The 23,687-nt window shown below is 43.5% G+C and overlaps 1 protein-coding gene across 1 annotated transcript in view; it reads left to right on the forward strand.

Annotated features, from left to right (window-relative positions):
- FRAS1 (Fraser extracellular matrix complex subunit 1) overlaps positions 1-23,687 on the forward strand; it is a 330,441-nt gene that overhangs the window by 132,224 nt on the left and 174,530 nt on the right. The window contains exons 20-25 of the mRNA XM_055587421.1: positions 6,283-6,435; positions 6,702-6,848; positions 13,459-13,605; positions 19,081-19,221; positions 20,798-20,938; positions 22,649-22,789. Coding sequence (XP_055443396.1) covers positions 6,283-6,435; positions 6,702-6,848; positions 13,459-13,605; positions 19,081-19,221; positions 20,798-20,938; positions 22,649-22,789 — 870 coding nt within the window. The remainder of the gene's footprint in view (positions 1-6,282; positions 6,436-6,701; positions 6,849-13,458; positions 13,606-19,080; positions 19,222-20,797; positions 20,939-22,648; positions 22,790-23,687) is intronic.

Raw genomic sequence — 23,687 nt, forward strand, 5'->3', positions numbered from 1 at the left:
TGACTTAGCAGCAGCAGCAACATCTATGTAAAAATCTATATAGGGAAAATTGTACAGAAAAAGAACTAAGAGAAAAAGTTCTATGTGAGTAGCTATTTACTTTGAAAGATTTATGTAGGGGGATTGTTGTGTTTATTTATGCTTTATAAAAATGCTTTTCATAGTTTATTCCATGGCTCGCTTTGTAGTCAGAAAAATAAAATTGTAAGCTCCCTGTCTTGAGCCCCACTCAGCCCCTCTCAGTGTGGAAGATCACAGTGGGCTCCCAGGCTTGATTGGTGCCCAGGGGGACTGGCCACTTGTAGCCTATCACCCCTGAGCAGTCTTCCTGTGGGAACAATGCTTTTCTGATTGTAGTCAGGACACTGGAATTAATCCTCAAGCCCTGTTGCTCTGATTTCTGGCTTCTTTACCTGCACATCATAACTCATTTTGAGCTCTCCCAAGGAATTCTTTCCTATAATTTTGACTTCAAGCCTCTTAAGACAAAGGTGTTTCCTAGGTTTTAGGAATTTAGTTTTCTTTTCTAGTTGGTTTAATAAAAGTCAGTCAACCTTCAGGTTGACTCCACAGCAAGATTTGAGAGCATATTAGTTTTATGTGGTCTTCTGTTGGGGGGTTGTTATAAGACAGATTTAGGAAGAAAGAGTTGCAGGAATGTATTGTAGCTCAACTGGTTAAGAATCCACCTGCAATGTGGGAGACCTGGGTCTGATCACTGGGTTAGGAAGATCCCCTGGAGAAGGGAAAAGCTACCCACTCCAGTATTCTGGCCTAGAAAATTCCATAGACTATATAGTCCATGGAGTCGCAAAGATTCAGACATCACTGAGCGACTTTCACTACTGCTGCTGTTAACATTAACAACCCAGGAGGGCTTCCCCAGCGGTGCTGGTGGTAAAGAACTCACCTGTCAATGCAGAAGCCCCAAGAGACACAGGTTCTGGGTGGGGAAGATCCCCTGGAGGAGAGCTTGGCAACCCATGCCAGTATTCATGCCTGGAGAATCTCATGAACAGAGGAGCCTGGTGGGCTACAGTCCATAGGATCACAAACAGTCGGACACGATGGAAGCAACTTTGCACAGTACATACACGCATTAACACAGGACTCAGGCAGTTATTTTGGGGTGAATCTATTCCTAGGATTGGGTGTTTAGTATGACTTATTAAAAATGATTTTATTTATTTATTTTTGTCTGTGCTGGTCTTTGTTGCTGCACGGGCTTTTCTTTAGCTGCGGTGAGCAGGGGCTCCTCTCTATTGCAGTACGTGAGCTTCTCATTGTGGTGGCTTCTCGTGATGTGGAGCACAGGTTCTAGGGCAAAAGCACAGGCTCAATAGTTGTGGAGCACAGGCTTAGTTTCTCCATATCATGTGGAATCTTCCCAGACCAGGGATCGAACCTGTGTCTCCTGCAGTAGCAGCTGAATTCTTTATCATTGCACCACGTGGGAAGCCTCCAGCATGACTTTTTAAGCTATGGATAAATGAATAAGGAATGAGTACAGGTAGTGTTGATGCTAAAGCTGAAACTCCAATACTTTGGCCACCTCATGCGAAGAGTTAACTCATTGGAAAAGACTCTGATGCTGGGAGGGATTGGGGGGCAGGAGGAGAAGGGGACGACAGAGGATGAGATGGCTGGATGGTATCACCAACTCGATGGACATGAGTTTGGGTGAACTCCGGGAGTTGATGATGGACAGGGAGGCCTGGCATGCTGCAATTCATGGGGTCGCAAAGAGTTGGACACGACTGAGCGACTGAACTGAACTGAACTGAACAGGTGGTACACAAAAAGAATCCAGCTCTCCAAACTCGAGTAGTTACAGTCTCGTGTATAATGTGAAACTGTAAACTAACCTGGATTAATGTGATGCTTTGGGTAATGTGCAGTTGATTGTTTTATTTTTTCAGGCATCACTCATTGATTTCTCCTTGCTGCTGGGTACTCACTCCATCATGTGTTGTGGTGTGTGTGGTGATTGATTCCATGCCTCCTTAAGGCTTAATATGGAGCCATGGAGAGAGGCAGAGGCCCTGAGTAATTTTGAAGTCTCTGCAACTCTCTCCTTTTTTTTTTTAATTGAAATATAATTGACCTATAGCACTGTTAGTTCCTGGTACACAGCATAGTGATTTGATATTTCTATACATTATAAAATGATCACCACGATAAGTCTAGTTATCGTCTGTCACCATAGAAAGTTATTATGGTATTATAGCCAGTGTTCCCCATGCTGCACATTTTATCCCCATTACTTATTTATTTTGTCACTAGAAGTTTGTATCTCTCCTTCGCCCCCACCTGTTTCACTCATCCCCTCTCCAGCACTATCCTCTCTGGCCACTGCCTGTTTGTTTTCTCCATCTTTGACTCTGTTTCATGTTCTTTTTTTTTCTTGCTTTTTAGATTCCATATGTAAGTGAAGTCATATGGGATTTGTCTTTCTCTATCTGACCTATTTCATTTAGCATATACCCTCAAGGTCCATCCATGTCATTGCAAATGGCAACATTTCATTCTTTCTGTGGTTGAGTAATATTCCATTGGGAATATATATATATATACTACATCTTCTTTATCCATTCATCTACAGATGGACATTTAGGTGGCTTTCATATCTTGACCTTTATAAATAATGCTGCAGTGAAGATAGGGGTGCATGTATGTTTTCAATTTAGTGTTTTTGTTTTCTTCAGAAAAATATGCAGACGTGGAATTTTTAAGCTTTTGAGACACCTCCATCCTGTTTTCCACAGTGGCTGTACCACTTCACATTCCCTCTCTCTGCAACTCTTGGGCCCTTTCCACAGGCTTTTGGTAGCTATTTACCAGACCAAGATGATGCAAACAGCCACATCTGATTCTAAGACCTTCGGCAAATGAGGGTTAGGGGGATAGAAGAGGTTGAGGGTTGTAAGGTATTTCTACACTTATCAGGCAACGAGAGGCAGAGAATGACTGAGAGGAGCCTCAGGACAAAGCACAGGAAGAGGGGAAAGGAGGTCAAGGAGGATGGGTGATCTGAAGTGTCGTGTGTTGCAGACACTTTGGGTAAGTTAGGCTTCCCAGGTGGCTCAGTGGTAAAGAATCCACCCATGGTGCAGGAGACTCAAGAGACACAGGTTCGATCCCTAGGTCGGGATGATCCCCTGGAGTAGGAAATGGCAACCCACTCTAGTATTCTTGCCTGGAAGGTTCCATGGACTGAGGAGCCTGGTGGGCCACAGTCCATGGGGTTGCAAAGAGCCAGACATGACTGAGTACAGCACATGGTACAGGAGTTAGAGGAGGCCATTGCATCTGGTCTTAGGTGGTCAGAGCCCTTTTCAAGAGCAGTAAAAGCTGAATTGTGGAGGCAGAAGGCAGATAACAGTGCGGTGAGAAGTTAGAGAGGCAAGACAGTTGGGTGGTGATGGGAAGGCAAGAGATGGAATGGATGTTGAGAAAAGTTTTGGGGGGAATAAGTAATGCAGAACACATTTGGAGGTTGATGTCAAGAAGAATAAAGAGAAATGGGGGTAAAAGATGTAATAATGTTGACATAATGTTCAAATAACATTGAGTATTGGATCAAAAAATATGGGTGGAGGAATTAGCCTCCCCTTGGGAGGGGAGATGAGTTGAAATAAAAAGAGGTTGACAGGAAAGAAACAAAGGTACTCATGCTTGATCAGGTGAATCAAGTAGAGGGTGAAATAACCTGGGAGGAGCTGGGAGGGCAGCAGGGCGGGTTCTGGTGACTAGGGAAGAGTAGCAAGGGTTTCAAAGCAGCTGCCATGAGGGACTCCCCTGGTGGACTAGCGACTGAGACTGTGCTCCCAAGGCAGGGGACCTGAATTCAATTCCTGGTCAGGGAACATGATCCCATGTGCCTCAACTAAAACCCAGTGCAGCCAAATAAATAAATAAAAATAAACATATTTTTAAAAAACAGTTTCCATGAGAGTGGGAAGGAACGTCCATGAACTAGCTCCAGCTGCCTTTAGAATTATTTCATACACATCACACAATTCATTCAAACAGCTTCTAGAGTTCCGCACAATCAGACAAATCCATAAATATTTGTTTATTGTAGCCACAAAATACTCAAGAGATCTGCTTACTTTCTTTTCAAAGCATCCCCTTGGTGATTATTCTTTTTCCTTTCTCTAATTGTATGCTGGAGAAAGCCTCAGTTAGAGGCAACTAGTTTTTAGACCACTGCACACCTGCAGATCTCATTGACGCATGCCTGAGCCCGGCACTCTCTTAAGCACTGGCTTAAATGAAGAGGAAGAGGCCAAGACTTTTCAGACAATGGAGCCTTGAATCCGTCCTGCTTCCTGGGTTTCCAATTCTAACCTGTACCCACTCATTAAGGTAATCATACAATAGAGCCACCTCCATCTGCTCCAGTGACTTTTCAGTGCTCCTGGCACTGAGAGGAGAGTACACAAAAAAAGAAAACAAAAAGGTTGGAATTGTGTGGAAGCCATACACTGAATCAGGGGGAAATAGCCTCCTTATCAGATTTCTCTCAATATACCCATCATTTCCTTTATAATTTACTGAAGGACTGTAATGGGGATTAATTTGCCTCTTAGGATATCAAGAATAGTTTCTAATATTGGCAAAAGGCTGCCAGAAACTTGAAACTCCTGAAGTTCAGAGAAAGGTCAGAGGCTGTTCGTTTATGTACTGCTATAAAAAAGTTGGCATTTTTGAGGAGGACACTCCAGGTTCAACTTCTGGAGTGACTGCAGAGGCCCCAGAAAGACTTCTTGTGTGGATGAATGGGTGCTGGGTATGGAGTTAACATCTCTTCTTTGGCATAGAACATGTCTCAGATAATCAGCAGCTAGAAAGTGTGTCACTGAGGCTTTGAGAGAAAGAAGAAAAGAAAGCACTAAGTTGTGTCCAACTTGTGATCCCATGAACTGTGGCCCACCAGGTTCCTCTGTCCATTCTTGCCTGGGATTCTCCAGGCAAGAATACTGGAGTGGGTTGCCATTTCCTTCTCCAGGGGAACTTCCCGACTGAGAGATTGAACCCAGGTCTCCCGAATTGCAGGCAGATACTTTACCAACTGAGGTAAGCAATTTGTTTTATTGACAAGGATTCTTTAGTCTCAGTATTTCTAGAAATCACAGTCTCTGTCTACAAGACTTTAGGATGATAAGACATACCTGGCTACTGAATGGTGCTTTAGTGACTGCAAACAGTGCTTTGAATCCTAGCAGGGAAGATAGACCATATAACCAGACCTTTATTTTCCTAGGTCTTTACTCCTTTTTCATTTTGGGGGGTGATTTGTGGCTTCCATCCTTGAGATGGAGGGTAGTAAATGGGACTTGAAGCATTATTACCACTTAAAGTAGGACAGAGGAAGTTTTCACCTATAGGCAGAGCTACACACAGCCAAGTTCTCTAATCAGAGGAAGATTGTTATATGGGTGAGAACAAGAAAGAGTGTTGGCCATCCCAGATAATTAATCCTATGACTTTTAAACTTAACTCTTCTTTGTAACTTGACCTCTTTGTTGTGGTTTAGTTGCTAAGTCGTGTTTCACTCTTTGAAACCCTATGGTCTGTAGCCCGCCGGGCTCCTTTGTCCATGGAATTCTCCAGGCAAGAATACAGAAGTGGGTTGCCATTTCCATCTCCAGGGGATCTTCCCGACCCAGGGATCAAGCCCACATCTCCTGCATTGGCAAGCAGATGCTTGAGCATTGAGCCACCAAGGAAACTCTAACTTTACCTCTAGTTAAGGATTGAAAATTTCCCCCAATTCAATTATCAACTAACCCTAAACCTCTCACACCAATGTCTAAGACTGGAGAGCTGACTCTGGAAGGCCCCCTTTGGGAGATGGAGCCTCGTGGAGGTACTGAGCATACTAAGAAGCTCTGTGAACGAGGTGGGGCTCTCTGTATTCGAGCTCTCAGAGCTCTCTGTGTTGATCTGATGGACTGTTTCTGTTATCTGACAGTTCTTTCTACACTCCTGGCAAGTATCTATCACAGGCTGCCCTAGGGTTTGAAGGCTGTTCAATTGGAAAGGGATGAAAACTCAATCGCTGTGCTGGGCCTGGCCATTTGCTGAAAACCTCAAACACACCGTTTGTACAGGTCCCAGGCTTCTACTTTACTGATGTACACACTGCCTTCAGGCTACTCCCCAGCTGTCTGCGCTGCAGCAGTGGTCATTGCAATCCCTTTTACCCTTCAATGTAGAAATGAGATGCTGCTTTCATAGCATCCGTGCCTTCTCTCTGTGCCCCTCTGTCCTCTCCAGACTGCCACCCTCTGTGCCATCACTGTGCAGCCGACCTCCATGACACCGGGAGCGTCTGCCTGCAGTGCCAGAATGCCCGGAACCTGCTGCTGGGGGACCGCTGTGTCCCCGATTGCCCTTCTGGGTACTTCGTGGAGAGAGGAGCTTGTAAAAGTGAGTAAGTGCTGGACGCAGGAGCTGGCGGTGCCTCGTGATCTTCTTTCACTTGGGGCTCGTACCTGAGAAGGCTTGAACCTCCAGAGAGAGAGATAGAAAGCAAGAATCACACCAGCACAGGGGGGAATCATGCCAGTGCAGGGGGCAGTAAAGCAGATCAGTTAACCCTGTCCGTGTGGGAGCTTTTATTAGTGGCTCTGGGTGTGCTGCTTTGGAAGGGAATTTGGGTTCATGGGTTCCCTCCGTGTCTCATCTCTCTGCAGAATGTCACTCCTCCTGCAGGACCTGCCAGGGCAGGGGTCCGTTCTCCTGCTCCTCCTGTGACACTGGCCATGTTCTGTCCCACCTTGGCACCTGCAGTACCGCCTGCTTCCCTGGGCACTATCTCGATGATAACCGTGTTTGTCAGCGTAAGTTTTTCTAAAAAATGAACTGTCTATCCTTTCTTGCTCTTCTGAGGTCATGGAAGGACATAGAGATTTTTTTGCTTCCATATTCTTACCTAACCTTTATTTTTAGAAAAGAAAGAAAAAGAATCTACAAAGCATATGGAGGCGATGAACAGATGATAACTCAGTTATGGGCCTAATTGGAAGTGCTGGGCTAGGTCTCTCCTTTGCAAGTACCAGCTGTGTGATCTTGGGCCAATCATTTAACCTCTCTGTACTGTAGTTATCTCATTAAAATAATTAAAGTGTTAGTCTATTTTATTCCTATGGTTTCTTTTAGTGAGTCAGTTCCAAGATCCTGAGCAGAGAGCAGAGCTCATTTGAAGTACACAAGCCATGACCTCAGCACTTCACTGGGTTTGTTTTTGAGATATGTTTGTTGAATATTGACAGTATGCAAGGCTTGATGTGCTACAGGGCATTCAGTTTCTGCCCAAACAGTAGTTATTTTTGTCTTGCATGAGAGCTACTTGTATAGATGTCTTAGTTCTCAAATAAGCCAAAGCATGATTAATTATCTGAGTCACGCACAAACGAAGAGTTGGGATAAATTGGGGCAAGGGCAAATCGGAGGGGGAAAAAATCAGGAAGTGCTTCACAGATGAAGGAACAGTTTTGGGACAGGCTGAGGAGGCTTATTTCATTTCAGTCAGTAAAGTGTCAGTTGCTAAAAAATTGTGTTATACTTTTCTCATTTTGAAAATGACAGTTAGCAAATACAGTGCAGATATTTCAAGTTTGTGTCCTAGGAAGTCCTACGTTGAAGGAATTAAAGAGTCATGGTTAGCAGAGTGGGCTCTCAAATCAGGTAATGAAATTGCAACTCCTAACTGCCCCTTAACTAGCTTTGTGACCTTGAGCAGGTGAATTAACCACTAGGCTTTAGTTTCTTTTTTCTATAAAAGGGGGCTTGTAATAGTGCCTACATCTAGGGCTTCCTTGGGGGCTCAGTGGGAAAGAATCTGCCTGCCAACGGAGTTCAGTTCAGTTCAGTCACTCAGCTGTGTCCAGCTCTTTGCAACCCCATGGACCTCAGCACGCCAGGCTTCCCTGTCCATCACCAACTCCCAGAGCCTACTCAAACTCATGTCCATTGAGTTGGTGATGCCATCCAACCATCTCATCCTCTCCCATCCCCTTCTCCTCCTGCCTTGAATCTTGCCCAGCATCAGAATCTTTTCTAATGAGTCAGCTCTTACAAATCAGGTGGCCAAAGTATTGGAACTTCAGCTTCAGCATCAGTCCTTCCTATGAATATTCAGGACTGATTTCCTTTAGTCCCGGAGCCAATTTCCTTTAGCCAATGGAAGAAACACAAGTTCAACCTCTGGTCAAAGAAGATCCCACATGCCCCAGATCAACTAAACTCATGCGCCACAACTGCTGAAGCCTGCACACCCTAGAGCCCGTGCTCCCCAGTAGGAGAAGCCACTGCAGTGAGAAGGACACTCACTGCAACTAGAGAGTAGCCCCCCTTGCTGCAACTAGAGAAAGCTCATGTGCATCAGTGAAGACCTAGCACAACCAAATAAATAGTTTCTACATCTAACATCATTGCACTCAGCGTAGACTTTAGCAGAGAATAAGCTCTCAGTATAGCTATCGTTGTGTTAACTGTCATCATGTGAGATGAGAGACAAGTCAAGCATTAAAAGATACCTATATTTTATAGATACAAAGATAGATATTACTGTTAGTTTATGGAGATGCTTGCAAGGATTAGCATTTGAAATGAAGTCCTATGGAACCCCCCATTTTGCATCATCTGTTGAGAAACCAGAGATAAAAATCCCTTTTCAAGACAATGAAAAGATTTTTTTCTTTTTACTTTTGTAACAAAACCTTTGCTTGGTATATATCAACTGTCTACCAGCATCTGTAGGTTCTGTAAGACAAGAGACACGAATGAAATACTTAAATGTTCTGCTCAAGAGCAAGGGAGTACTGCTATAGAAGGAGTGACTTAGATTGATGAGGCTCTTCACTGCAGTAGAATCACAGAAATAAAAGTTCAAAGGAAAAAAACAGAATCCCTTATATAGTGTATAGGTGACAAAAATACGTTGCATGGAAATACTTCTCTTCTGGGAAGCTTTTGCCCTGAAGAAATGCATTTGATATGCTACCATGTAAATAGGATTTTATAGACTAAGTCAGTTAAATTAAGAATATTCTAACTTTAGTTTTTGCTAAAGCTTAGGTTTCCTTCTTCTAAAGATTGAGTAAAGTGTGCCCCTAAGTTGTGGTATTTTAATTTCTAGTACTTAAAAAAGTTATCCACAGTGTCCTTTTCTAATGCTCTTCATTAGAGACAATTATAGGCTTGAAAATTGCAGAAATTGTTCTGTAAAGGGCTTTGTAGGAAATATAATCAGTATAAAGGGGAGACATTAATAACCATATTATAGAAAAAAGTAAGAGCTACAGAGCTCTCTAGAGCCTGGTTACAGAAACCTTTAGAAATTGCATACTGAGCTCTAAAATTCAAGGACCACCAGTTGAGTAGATAAAGAAGAGATGATAATTGAGGATCTCAGTACTTGAAACCATAGGGCCCTAGGGTAGCAGGAGAACTCCAGGGTATCTGAGCCAACCTCGTACCCAGGGCAGAGGTTTTCTCTCACCCCTTCACAAGCATCTGTAGATGAGGAAGGGCAGTCCATTGGTGGGGGCCATAGTTGTTGGACAGTTCTTTCTCATCAGCCCTAGAACTTCTCTCTGGGGAAGTATAGCATGGCTCCTTGCTCATTCATTCAGCCTGTTATCTTCAAAAGTTGGAAATTAGCCATCTTCTCCCAGTTGGACTTCTCTGCTCCTGGAAGGACTAGAGTCAGTGGAATATAGGAGCAAAAAGAGAGGACCATCTCAGGGGTACAGTAGCAAACATGCCTATTCAGGACAGAGAATGGACGTCATGGGCTGTGAGGTCGCTTCCTCTTCTGTGAATGATGGTTACGGTACATCCCTGCTTCCCTCACTGCTCCCTGGTGCACTTGCCACCATCTTCACTATCTTCTTGGCATTTTCCATGGGGTCACTGACCTCAGAGAACTGTGCCTGTTACTCGAGATGTGGCCCCCCAATGTGACTGCAGTAGGGCTAATACCCTCTGTGGTCTGAATGTCCTAAGATGGAGAAAAGGGCCTGCACCCACACAGCTCTGAAGGGGGACGCTGAGAACCCAAGGGACTTGGAATGTGCAGAACCAATTTGAGTGAGACAAGGTCATGCGGGGATTGGAGGATGAGGGGTTCAGTAAGAGAGGAAGAAAGATTCAAAGAGAAATGATGGAAGCCCCCTGCTCTGTAGTCTGACACCACTGCATCCCTCCAGATCTTCCACATAGTCTTAATAATTCACAGCACTCAGCAGGAACCCTTTCCTTGCGGCAGTCAGTGAAGGGGCTGCATTATGCTTCTGGAATGAGAGACTTCACAGAAGGACTCGAGAACACGCAGGCCGATGGAAGTTTGAAGAGGAAAACGTCGGGAAACTCTAAGCTGTCAGAACAGGGCACTGACCTGTCACCCCCACACGGATAAACTGGCCTTGAGGCTTCATTTTGCAGCTCTACATACAGAGGGGGTCCAGCTGACACTGAGGTTTACATGAAGGCTCTTCAGCTTAAGACTGTGTTCATTTCTTTAGTACCATGTCAACTTTTAGTAAGCTCTTAATCAACTAAGATTCTTAGTTTTTGTTTTGTTTTTTTTATAATACTGCTGTTTAAACAGGCCTTCTGTCTCCTCTGTTTGTACAATTGGTTGTGGAACATAAATGCAGGACTCTCCTTACAGTGTAACTTATTTCATCTGATTCAATCAGTTCAGTTGCTTGGTCGTGTCCGACTCTTTGCGACCCCATGGACTGCAGCACACTGGGCTACCCTGTCTTTCACTATCTCCCAGAGTTTGCTCAAACTCATGTCCATTGAGTCCACTGAGTCATGTCCATTGAGTCCATTGAACTATGGATGGAGGTTCATGACAGGAGGCAGTGATCAAGACCATCTCCAAGAAAAAGAAATGCAAAAATGCAAAATGCTTGTCTGAGGAGGCCTTACAAATAGCTGAGAAAAGAGAAGCGAAAGGCAAATGAGCAAAGGAAAGATATATCCATTTAAACTTCATCTGATTGCTTTTAGTTTGTTGCTGTGTTTAGTTGCTCAGTGGTATCCAGCTCTTGGTGACCCCATGGACTGTAGGCTGCCAGACCCCTCTGTCCATGGGATCCTCTGGGCAAGAATACTGGAGTGGGTTTGCCATTTCCTCCTCCACGGGATCTTCCCAACCCAGGGATCGAACCCACATCTCCTGATTGGCAGGTAGGTTCTTTAGCACTGAGCTACTAGGGAATCCTAATTTACTGCTACAACTGGCTAAAGTAAATTTGAATTTTTCTTTCAGGTAGTATGTGTTCAGTATAAGTGTATGTGGCATATTTAAATATCATTAGCATGATCTCTGTTTTCATTAAAGTCATTGATGAAAATAATCGAGTAAGAAATTGACTTCATCATAATACTCTAGTACAGACATTCATTTCCAGTTGCAAAGATTTACCGACGACTTTTTGAGTATGTATTTCAACTATCTTCAAATCCACCCACAACTACTAGACGCCACTTCATTTTTGTGTTCACAGGTGTATCTTTGAGATTTTTGTCAGACCCTTTGGCAAAATTAAGATACAATGGGTGTAGAAATCCTGCCTCCCAAAATGATAAAGTTTAGCCTGATATAAGTTTCCAGCAATTATTTTCTAATTATTGTTAAGCTAGCTTCTTGAAATTCCAGTCTAGAATTTTCCTAGGATTTTAATTACCAGTTTACATATTGTAACTGATATTTTATACCAGTGGCTTTTCTTGTAGGTGAAACAAAAGGAGTTTCTTTTTATTTTAGTGGGAGGTCGTTTTACTGCATTTGATATCCTTTAGAACTACAATTCACGTGATTGCTCTCTAGAATTTTCATCTGAAACATACTGAGAAAATTTTAGAGTGAGGCAAAGATGCTAGTGCTTGAGTATATACAATTACAGTATCTGGCTTCTATCATTTATATTGCTAGTATTTATTGAACACCAATGTCCCAATGGCTCAGTGGGTAAAGAATCTACCTGCAATGCAGGAGATGCAGGAGACACGGGTTCGATCTCTTAATTGGGAAGATCCACTGGAGGAGGAAATGGCAACCCTCTCCAGTATTTTTGCCTAAAGGATCCCATGGACAGAGGAGCCTGGCAGGCTACAGTCAGTGGTATCATAAAGAGTTGGACATGACTTAACACAGACATAATTATAGATAACCAGCTGGGCACTGGGGACTGTGAAAGGAACAAAGCAAATCTAGTCTTTGCATTTCACAGCTTTAAATGATAAAGATGGTAAATAATCACTGAATAGAATGTTTCTATGTATGGCAAGAATAAAATGTGTAAGAACTGTACCTGGGAGACCTGAGACCTGTTCCAGACTGGAGAGTCAGGGAAGGCCTTTGTGTGGAAGAGACTGAAGAATAAGAGTTAAAGACAAGAGACATGGAGATTACATTGGGAGGATTCAAATATGTTTATCATGATTTCTAGGTAGGAAGAATGGAGGGAATGATGGAGGAGCAATATTTGCAGAAATGATGGCTGAAATTTTTCCAAGACTGAAGAAAGATATGCGTTCATAGATGAAAGTGCCCTCTGACACTTGATAAGTCTGAATTTTAGGAAAAAAATAACTTTTGGGGATTCCTGGAATAGAAGGCAAGGAGTCAAACCAATTAGGAGGCTATGATAGTGATCAAGTAAGAAATGATGATGGCTTGGATGTCCTGGCATGTGTGGACATGGAGAAAAGCAAAAAGTTCTGAGAATTATATAGAAGAATTCATCTAAATAAGATCCAGTGAGTGATGAATTAGGATCGAGAGAAAGAGAGGTGCCAGAATAGATTCTAAGGTTTCTGGAGTAAACAACTGAGCAGGTGGAGAAATGCTAGTTGTTAAATCAGAGAGAGATGGAAGCATGACAAGTGACAGGATTTGGGGATCATCTGTGAATGCCTAAATAAGTGGCTGCTAAGAATTAGAACTGGGGAAATCAGTAAGCCAGGTCACCTTAGAGTCCTTTGTATCTTAATATACGGGATTTCCCAAGCTCCAAATTAAGTCAGTACCCAATTTTAATCTTGGCATTGCACAAAAATCTAAATCTACATCAAGAACTATAGGAGCTTTGATTCCTTAAGCAGCAAAGTTCCAGTGACACTCTGGATTATTATTCCAGAGATCTTGGAATAAGTATAAATTCTGTGGCTGAGGCATGGGACAGTTTGGATGTGGGATTTCTGTTCGTGGCTTTGTAATTTACCTTCTCTGGAATATAAACTTTCTCTTTTTGGTTTTGGAAGATAAGACTAACATTTTCTGTTACTGTGGATCACAAGGGAGGGTTTTGAGCAGTATTTAGAGAACAGGTTGGAGCGAGCTGTTCCTTCACAGCATCTGTCTAGGTTTGATCAGTGCTTCTGTATTTGCAATTCTAATCATCTGGTCATTTTCTTTTCCTATCTGCTCAGCATGCAACATGCATTGTGGACGTTGTGATTCACAGGCCAGCTGTACCTCTTGCCGAGATCCAAACAAGGTCCTGCTCTTCGGGGACTGTCAGCATGAGAGCTGTGCCCCGCAATACTATCTGGACTATTCCACCAAGACGTGTAAAGGTAATACTCTTCCTGAATTGCATGACAGCTCTTTTACTTGGCGATACCCCTTTACTGGAGAATTCCACTCCCCCAATTTGGAAAACACTGTCATCAGATATTTAGACTTTCTCTGATGATAGTGAGAAGTCATTATGTATGTATGCATATATTCATTGATTTATTTATGAAGCAAGTATTTTTGAGTACCTACCATGGCCTAGATATTGTGCCAGGTGTTAGTAACTAGAGGGCTTCCCAGGTGGCTCAGTGGTAAAGAATCCGCCTGCCAATGCAGGAGATGCGGGAGATGAGGGTTTGATCCCTGGGTCAGGAAGATCCCCTGGAGGAGGGCATCGCAGCCCACTCCAGTATTCTTGCCTGGAGAATCCATGTGGCCTCAAAGAGTTGGAAATGACTGAGCATGGCACACATTAGTATTAATTACTAGACCAGAGGTGACAAACTAGAAACCCTCAGGTTGTATTTGGTCCAAGCCATGTTTTTCTCCGCACTAAATGTATTATAACAGTGTTTTAAAATTCTTAACTCTTTGCCTTCTAAAAAATCAGAAGACTTGACATACAAAAGTTGAGATTTGCAGTTTCTTTTGAGAGTCAGAAGGTCTCGCAGTACTGGGTATGCGTCCCTCAGTGCAGCAGCAGCTTGGAGACAAGTAGCAATTGTCTCCATTTCGGGAACATGATCTCCTAAGATTGCCACTGCTGCTGCTGCTAAGTCGCTTCAGTCGTGTCCGACTCTGTGCGACCCCATAGACAGCAGCCCACCAGGCTCCCCCGTCCCTGGGATTCTCCAGGCAAGAACACTGGAGTGGGTTGCCATTTCCTTCTCCAATGCATGAAAATGAAAAGTGAAAGTGAAGTCGCTCAGTCGTGTCCAACTCTTAGCGACCCCATGGACTGCAGCCTACCAGGCTCTTCTGTCCATGGGATTTTCCAAGCAAGAGTACTGGAGTGGGGTGCCATTGCCTTCCCCATCATTCCCTGTTCTATCACACCAGGCCTCTTTTGAAGATTTTCATTGCCTTCCTTGGCCTGGAGGCATTTGCGCTTACACCTCTAGATTGCCAGACTCTAAGCTTAATGAGGAAGGAAGTTGTGTCTAATTTGTTCATCTGGTCCTTCAAAGAGTGAAGATGCAGTCCTTGTTCTCCAGGTGTTCTTAAGGAAGCAATGTCAAAAACCGAGTAGCTTTTACTTTGCTCTCCTGTTTTTAGAATGATCGGAGCTTATGCTCTTCCAATGGCAGCACTCAGCTGGGAGAAAAACAGAACTGAAGGGTGGATTTTCCTTGCTCCTGTTCAATTTCTCTTTTCCATTTCTCCATTCCATGTTCTACGATACGCACTGTCCCCCTTACCCTTTCTGATTCTGCCAGAAAAGCTAGGTCTCAGAATTGGAGGTCAAACATCTGTCAGATAAACTTGGGATGCTTTAAGGTTTTGCAAAATTGTGTATTTTCCATTCCAAGAAACTCTACCTAACTTTGGTGGTCTGCTGTGCTCAAGACTGCAAAACCTTTTCTAGTTTCTCTTTTCTAACCAATGGTTTTCAGTCTGTGGTGAAAAACGAGATTCCAACAAATCCTCCCTGTTGTGAAGTGATACCATAACCATGCTGGCGGTCTTCAAGGCTCTGTTTTAGTCATTTTCCCTCAGGACTGAGTCAGTCAAATAAATGAGTGAGATTAACTTTATGAATCTTCTTAGAAGCATGTGTACTATCTTGCACATTTACTTGCTTCTCTGGGACTTAGAAATATTGCCTTGGAGAAGAGAGAAAGGTGACTATGGAGAGGTTTCCTTAACTTCTTAGTGAAGGGGACACAGGACAAGCCCACATTGAGTGGCGATACTTTCTCCAGGGAAACTAGTTCAGCTGCAAACCTTTATTAAATCGCAATGTAGCAGGCACTATGCTGAGATCCTTCAATTCATTATTTCATTTAATCTTCACAATTTGTTGTTATTGTTGTTGTTCAGTCGCTAAGTCATGTCCAACTCTTTGAGACCCCATGGGCCATAGCCTGCCAGGTTCCTCTGTTCATGGGATTTGCCAGGCAAGAATATTGAAGTGGGTTGCCATTTCCTTCTCCAATCTTCATAATAACCTTATGAAGCTGCTCTTCTTATCCATGTTTAACAGCTAAAGAAACCAAGGCTCAAAAAGCTTAAGGAAGGTGTGTAAGACATGCAGATTAAAAGTGACAAAGCCTTGGCTTGAATATCAGTTCAGCTCAGTCACTCAGGACTGCAGCACACCAGGCTTCCCTGTCTATCACCAACTCCTGGAGTTTACCCAAACTCATGTCATCGAGTCAGTGATGCCCTGCCTTCAGTCTTTCCCAACATCAGGGTCTTTTCCAGTGAGTCAGTTTTTTGCATCAAGTGGCCAAAGTATTGGAGTTTCAGTTTCAGCATCAGTCCTTCCAATGAATACTCAGGATTCATTTCCTTTAGGATGGACTGGTTGGATCTCCTTGCAGTCCAAGGGGCTCTCAAGAGTCTTCTCTAACATCACAGTTCAAAAGCATCAGTTCTTCTGTGTTCAGCTTTCTTTATAGTCCAGTTCTCACATCCATACATGACCACTGGAAACACCTTAGCCTTGACTAGACAGACCTTTGTTGCCAAAGTAATGTCTCTGCTTTTTAATAAGCTGTCTAGGTTGATCTTAGCTTTTTTTTCCAAGGGGCAAGTGGCTTTTAATTTCATGGCTGCAATCACCATCTGCAGTGATTTTGGAGGCCAAAAAAATAGTCTGTCACTGTGTCCACTGTTTCCCCATCTATTTGCCATGACGTGATGGAAACAGATGCCATGATCTTAGTTTTCTGAATATTGAGTTTTAAGCCAACTTTTTCACTCTCCTCTTTCACTTTCCTCAAGAGGCTCTTTAGTTCTTCTTCACTGTCTGCCATAAGGGTGGTGTCATCTGCATATCTGAGGTTACTGATATTTCTCCTGGCAGTCTTGATTTCAGCTTGTGCTTCATCCAGCCCAGCATTTTGCATGATGTACTCTGCATATAAGTTAAATAAGCAGGGTGACAATATACAGCCTTGACATAGTCCTTTGCCTATTTGGAACCAGTCAGTTGTTCCATGTCCAGTTCTAACTGCTGCTTCTTGACCTGCATACAGATTTCTCAGGAGGCTGGTCAGGTGGTCTGGTATTCCCATCTCTTTCAGAATTTTCCACAGTTTATTGTGATCCACACAGTTAAAGGCTTTGGTATAGTCAATAAAGCAGAAATAGATGTTTTTCTGGAACTCTCCTGCTTTTTTGATGATCCAGCAGATGTTGGCAATTTGATCTCTGTCTGGTTCCTCTGCCTTTTCTAAATCCAGCTTGAACATCTGGAAGTTCATGGTTCACATACTGTTGAACCCTGGCTTGGTGAATTTTGAGCATTACTTTACTAGCGTGTGAGATGAGTGCAATTGTGTGGTAGTTTGAGCATTCTTTGGCATTGCCTTTCTTTGTGATTGGAATGAAAACTGACCTTTTCCAGTCCTGTGGGCACTGATGAGTCTTCCAAATTTGGGGCATATTGAGTGCAGCACTTTCGCAGCGTCATCTTTTAGGATTTGAAATAGCTCAACTGAAATTCCATCACTTCCACTAGCTTTGTTTGTAGTGGTTTCCTAAGGCCGGATTGACTTCACATTCCAAGATGTCTGGCTCTAGGGGAGTGGTCACACCATCATGGTTATCTCGGTCATGCAGGTCTTTTTTTATAGTTCTTGTGTGTATTGTTACCCCTTCTTAATATCTTCTGCTTCTGTTAGGTCCATACCATTTGTGTCCTTTATTGTGCCCATCTTTGCATGAAATGTTCCCTTGGTATCTCTAATTTTCTTGAAGAGAGCTCTAATCTTCCCTTTTGTATTGTTTTCATCTATTTCTTTGCATTGATCACTGAGGAAGGCTTTCTTATCTCTCCTTGCTATTCTTTGGAATTCTGCATTCAAATGGGTAGATCTTTCCTTTTCTCCTTTGCCTTTCCTGTCTTTTCTTTTCTCAGCTATTTATAAGGCCTCCTCGCACAACCATTTTTCCTTTTTTTACATTTCTTTTTCTTGGGAATGGTCTTGATCACTGCTTCTTGTACAATGTCACAAACCTCAGTCCATAGTTCTTAGTCCATAGGCTGATAGACAGGCACTCTATCAGGTATAATCCCTTGAATCTATTTGTCACTTTCACTGTGACTTGAATATAGATTTACTTGATTTCAAAACCAAGTGCTTAACTCTGCTTTCTTGTCCTGTCATCCATGCATGAAGGACTGACCTTTCAAGCTAGAACTTTGCATTTTCTGACAGCATCCAAATTGCCTGGCCAAGAACAATGGCAGCAACAACAGAATAATCATAATCACCAAAGCCATAGCCGCAGCACCACGTTTTCCTGCATCCCATGCCCTGGGCCTGACTCAGTAGTTCTGACAGTGAACCTGATGATCTGTATTTCTAACGATCCCCTTGGATCACTTGTGTGGGCGACTTGGGCTGGGATCCACTCGAACATAAGCTTCCTGAGGACAGTTTACACCCACCACTTGATAAGCTGGCTTGAGGCTGTATCCCCCAGAGATGTTTGTTTGAGTCAATGAACATGTAAAGGAATCAAGTCTGCTCTACATGAGATCTGTTTTATTTCAGGAATCCCTTTCTTTCTGTATCATTCTTTCACATCCTTTTAACTCCAGCATCAATGCTTCTTTGAGTTGTGTTGGTCACTGCCTGATTTCTGAGAGGAAGGGAGTCAAGCAGCTGGTATTAGTGGAGTGAGCAGATGCATCCTTCCTTGAGCCTCTGACATCCTTTGAAAGTGAAACTGTTATTTCCTCAATCATGTCCAATTCTTTGCCACCCCATGGATTGTAGCCTGCTAGGCTATTCTGTCCATGGGATTCTTCAGGCAAGAATACTGGGGTCAGTTACCATTCCCTTCTCCAGGGGATCTTCCCAACCCAGGGATCGAACCCAGCTCTCCTGCTTTGAAGGCAGATTCTGTACTGTCTGAACCATGAGGAAAGCCCCTGACTTCCTTTACCTGTTGACATTTGGAGGAGGTCCTGTAAGGTTTGTGGAAGCAAATTGGCTAATCTCTGGAGGAGACTTTGCATGAAGATGCTGTGTCTCGGGGATACAGAACTCGAGAATCCATATCGAATAAGATCCAGTTGGTCTGGCTCCTCAGCAGCCCTGCTGACAAGCAGGCTTCACACAAGTGTGGAGCAATCCTTGTACGTGCTGTGTGTGTGCTGTGTCTAACATAATTAGGAAACACTCAACCTCACAGAAGCGTGTAGGCTACTACAAGCAGAGCCTCATTAGAGCTCATGTACCTGACATCTCTTATGGTGTCCTCACTTTACTCTGTGCAGCTGCAGACAGCGTCCTTGTAAATTAGTCTCTGGGACTGAGGGTGGACAGAAAGGAAGCTGATTGAAGGAACTTTCTTTCTAGAGTGTGACTGGAGTTGCAATGCGTGCAGTGGGCCTCTGAGGACAGACTGCCTCCAATGCATGGATGGCTATGTTCTCCAGGACGGCACCTGCGTGGAGCAGTGCTCAGCGTCATTTTACCGGGACCTGGGCCTCTGCAAGAGTAAGTGTCTGCAGCTCTTCTCTGTGCTCACCCAAGCTTCCATCTCTTCTGATTGCCCCTCTTCCAAGAAGGAGTCCATGGAAAATTTTATGGCTTTTTATCCAATTTCTGGTTTCTTTCTTAAGAGCTTTTCTTTGTTATAATGAAAATGTCCCCTCTTTCGTTCTCCCGTGCCCCAACTTGTGTGCTAAGTTGCTTCAGTTATGTCTGCCTCTTTGCAATCCCATGGAATGTAGCTTGCCAGGCTCCTTTGTCCACGGGATTCTCCAGGAGAGAATACTGGAGTAGGTTGCCATTTCCTCCTCTAGGGGGTCTTCCCAACCCAGGGATCTAACCAGTGTCTCTTATGTCTCCTGCATTGGCAGGGGGGGTCTTTACCACTAGCACCATCTGGGAAACCCATGCTCTAACACAACATTTAATCATTTCAAAGTCCACGTGGGAATCTTAGGGGTATATGGCCACACAAACAGGTATGTTTTGACCATTAATTTTGGATTTCCTTTAAATTTGAACAGTGCTGTGCTCCAGATGGAGGAGTCGGTGTGCTCTGGTCATCTGAGCACATTAAAAGACAAGATTATTCCACCATCTGCCTCCCACAAGCCTCCAAATACCATATGTATCTAACTATCACCTTACTCTGGTCCAGTACCTGCTTCAGCCTTAATTTAATACCACACAATCTTCACATCCTGAAATGCCACCCAAACTGCACAGGCAGCCTTCCTGGGAGCATCCTTGGGCGATACTCTGATAACTGACCAGGCCAGCCAGGAAAGACTGACACTTCAGAGAAGCAATGCAGAGAGCCAAGGGCTAGACAGTAATGATGATACTAGCTTGTTTTCTTCAGTTTCTAAATCATGTCCGACTCTTTGAGACCCCATGAACTACAGCACACCAGGCTCCCTTGCCCTTCACTATCTCCTGGAGTTTGCTCAAACTCATGTCCATTGAGTCAGTGATGCCATCATTCAACCATCTCATCCTCTGTTGCTCCCTTCTCCTCCTGCTCTCAGGCTTTCCCAGCATCAGGGTCTTTTCTACTGAGTCAGCTCTTCACATCAGATGGCCAGAGTATTGGAGCTTCAGCTTCAACATCACTCCTTCCAATGAATATTCAGGGTTGATTTCCTTTAGGATTGACTGGTGTGATCTCCTTGCTATACAAGGGACTCTCAAGAGTCTTTTCCAGCACAATTGGAAAGCATCAATTCTTTGGCACTCAGCCTTCTTCATGGTCCACCTCTCACATCCATACATGACTACTGGAAAATATCTGTCAGTTTATGGTTTGCAGAGTATTTTTCATTGTGTCCTTTGGCCTTTATCCAAAGAGCTGGGTGGAGCAGCGTGTTCTTTCCATTTTACAGGAGAGAAGACTAAGGCTCAGAGAGATGTGGTAACAATGCTAAGTCACCCAGCCACTCAGCACAGCACTCACAGTCAGAAGCCTGGCTTCCTGACTCCCAGTCTGCTCCCTGGCCCACTAGGTAGCCTGGCCACACCACGAGGGCCAGGAGCCGCTTGGAAAGCCACACACACTCCTGTCAACTTGCCTTGTGTCTTTCAGGCTGTGAGAGCCACTGTTTCCAATGCCAAGGTCCCCGTGAGTGCACCCGCTGTGAAGAGCCGTTTCTCCTCTTGGAAGCCCAGTGTGTCCAGGAATGCGGGAAGGGTTTCTTTGCAGACCACGCTAACCACAAATGCACAGGTGAGTTGGAGACTGTGCTGCGTTCTTTAAAAGAAGTGAGGGCAGGAAGGAAGTCAGGGAGTCAGGTATGTTGATTCTCAGGTAGCCAAGGAGAATCTGCATTAGGAGCAGAATGGAAACCCAGGGAGTTTGGCCTAAAGTAATTGATGGCTTCTTGTGCACCCCTGCCAATGGCTGGCTAAATAGAATGTGGAAGTGCAGACCAATAATTCTTTTGCACAAATCAATGTTGTCCCTAAAGGTCTGCATGGAAACGAAGCCAATATTTCATGGAATAGAAAGCTTACATTGAACTAAGGTGAGGTGTCCATTAAGAGTAGGTCAGCCCTATTAACATGGGGCCAGGGTTTTCAACGTGTACACTAAATTACCCATTGACCTTGTTATTGCCAGTATATGCTTGAAGAATAGAAAATTTGGAAACATTTTAGTGAGATATGTTGAACTTTTATATTAAACTGAAGTTAAACCCAAAGCCTTAGTCTTCTTGTCCATTAAGTTATTCACAAGAGCTTCCTCAGTTTGTTCTCATCATTTCTATCAAAACTTGGTACCGTGTTGTTATTGTTCAGTCCCTAAGTCATATCTGACTGTTTGCAACCCCATGGACTGTAGCTCACTGGGCTCCTCTGTCCTTTACCACTGAGCCTCCTGGGAAGCCCATACTTTAAAGGATAATTGATATTTAATGATAACGCCTTTACCCAGGCATGGCATTTTATGTTTTCCCAAATTTCCTTCATCTGCGTTATCTCATTTAACATTCACAATCACTTGGTAAAATACGGCAGACACTATGAATCCTGTTTTACAAGTGGAAAAAAAAAGAGGAAGGAAATGGCAACCCACTCCAGTATTCTTGCCTGGAGAATCCTAGGGATGGCAGAGCCTGGTGGGCTGCCGTCTATGGGGTCGCACAGAGTTGGACATGACTGAAGCGACTTAGCAGCAGCAGCAAGAATTAAGAATTAACCAGCGTGACATAAAATCAGATATTAAACTCAGATTTTCTGTTTCAAGACTTTTTTAACAGCTCAACTGAGGAAGCAGAACAATAAGCAGTAAACACTTGATTTATAGAAGAAATTGACTTGATTCAAAGAAATAATCTATAGTCTTTTTAAAAGTTTGCTTTCTGCATATATTTAAAATAATAATAAAAATAAGAAAAGCCATGGTAGTGGTACATTTGAGTTCTTTCGTGTGCCCAATACTCTTCTGGTCACTTCTGATTATGTAGAGCACTTGTAATCCAACCAACAATCTGTACATTAAGTGCTATTATCAATACTATCTCCATTTTTAAGATGAGAAAATTATTACAGCACAGGCTGTTAAAACAACTTGCCCTAATTCAACAGCTGTTACGTAGTAGAAAAGAGGAATGATACCCCAACAGGATTTATGCTCTTAATCCCTAGAAACTGCCTCCCTTACAAGTCAGTATGGTTAACTTTTTAAACAATCCATTTATGTGCAACATGTTCAGGTCATAATGTGTAAAGCAAAGGTGCTCCTCCCTGTTCACTGCCTTTCTGGGGTAGACCAGCTGTCTATGAAATTCTATAGGAAATGGTCAGAATTCTCTTCTGCTACAGCTGGGGGTCAGATGTGGCTGTGCTTTCACTCTTCATTTCTTTGTCACCGGTGGCCCTCGCTGAGTGCCTGTGCCTTCGTCCTGCCTGATTTGATGTGTCCTGTCTTTGATAGCCTGCCCTAAGGGGTGCTTGCAGTGCAGCCGCAGAGACCGGTGTCACCTCTGTGACCAGGGCTTCTTTCTGAAGAGCGGTCTTTGTCTTTCCAACTGTGTTCCTGGCTTCTCCGCCCACTCTTCTAATGAGACATGTGCTGGTAAGTGCTTCTCCCCCAATGGTCTGGTGAAATCACCTGTAATTTCTCCATGCAGAGGCTGAGTTTGCAGATGCAGTTGGCCCATGTGATGTAAAATGCAGGCTTCCCATTCTGGGAAAAACCTAGGTGCTCCTGTAAGGGACTTATTTAGAGACAATGAAAAATTGGGAGAATTCAACTTCTAAGATCTTTGGAAGGGAAAAAGAAGTAATTTGCACTTTAAAAGTCACAACTATCAGATCAGAAATTTGACATATAACTTATTTATGTCCCTGAACTACAGCCATGTTATAGAACATTTTATATAAATGTTTATATTAAGATATAATTTATTATATTTTTATCAACATGTAGAACTAATTATGGCCAGGTACAATGATGTATTCTTTGTGCACACTGGAGATAAATGATAAATAATTAGTGAGTGGTGCCTAATTAGGAGCCTGCCCCATTAGGTTCACGTATTGGAAGTAGATGGATTTCAAGCCACTCTGTGTGCCATTAAGAATTAAGTAACATGTCAAATGGGAGAGGGCAATGGCACCCCACTCCAGTACTCTTGTCTGGAAAATCCCATAGATGGAGGAGCCTGGTAGGCTGCAGTCCATGGGGTCACTAAGAGTCGGATACGACTCAGCGACTTTACTTTCACTTTCCACTTTCATGCATTGGAGAAGGAAATGGCAACCCACTTCAGTGTTCTTGCCTGGAGAATCCCATGGACGGAGAAGCCTGGTAGGCTGCAGTCCATGGGGTCGCACAGAGTTGGACATGACTGAAGCGACTTAGCAGCAGCAGCAGCAGCAACATGTTAAAGAAATGAAATTAGTCTTGTCCAACACATCAGTGGACATTTTACCTTAAACAACAAAGAGAATAAAATTAAATTCAGGCTTAA

This window comes from Bubalus kerabau, chromosome 7 (assembly GCF_029407905.1).
Source record: "Bubalus kerabau isolate K-KA32 ecotype Philippines breed swamp buffalo chromosome 7, PCC_UOA_SB_1v2, whole genome shotgun sequence".
NCBI lineage: Eukaryota > Metazoa > Chordata > Mammalia > Artiodactyla > Bovidae > Bubalus > Bubalus kerabau.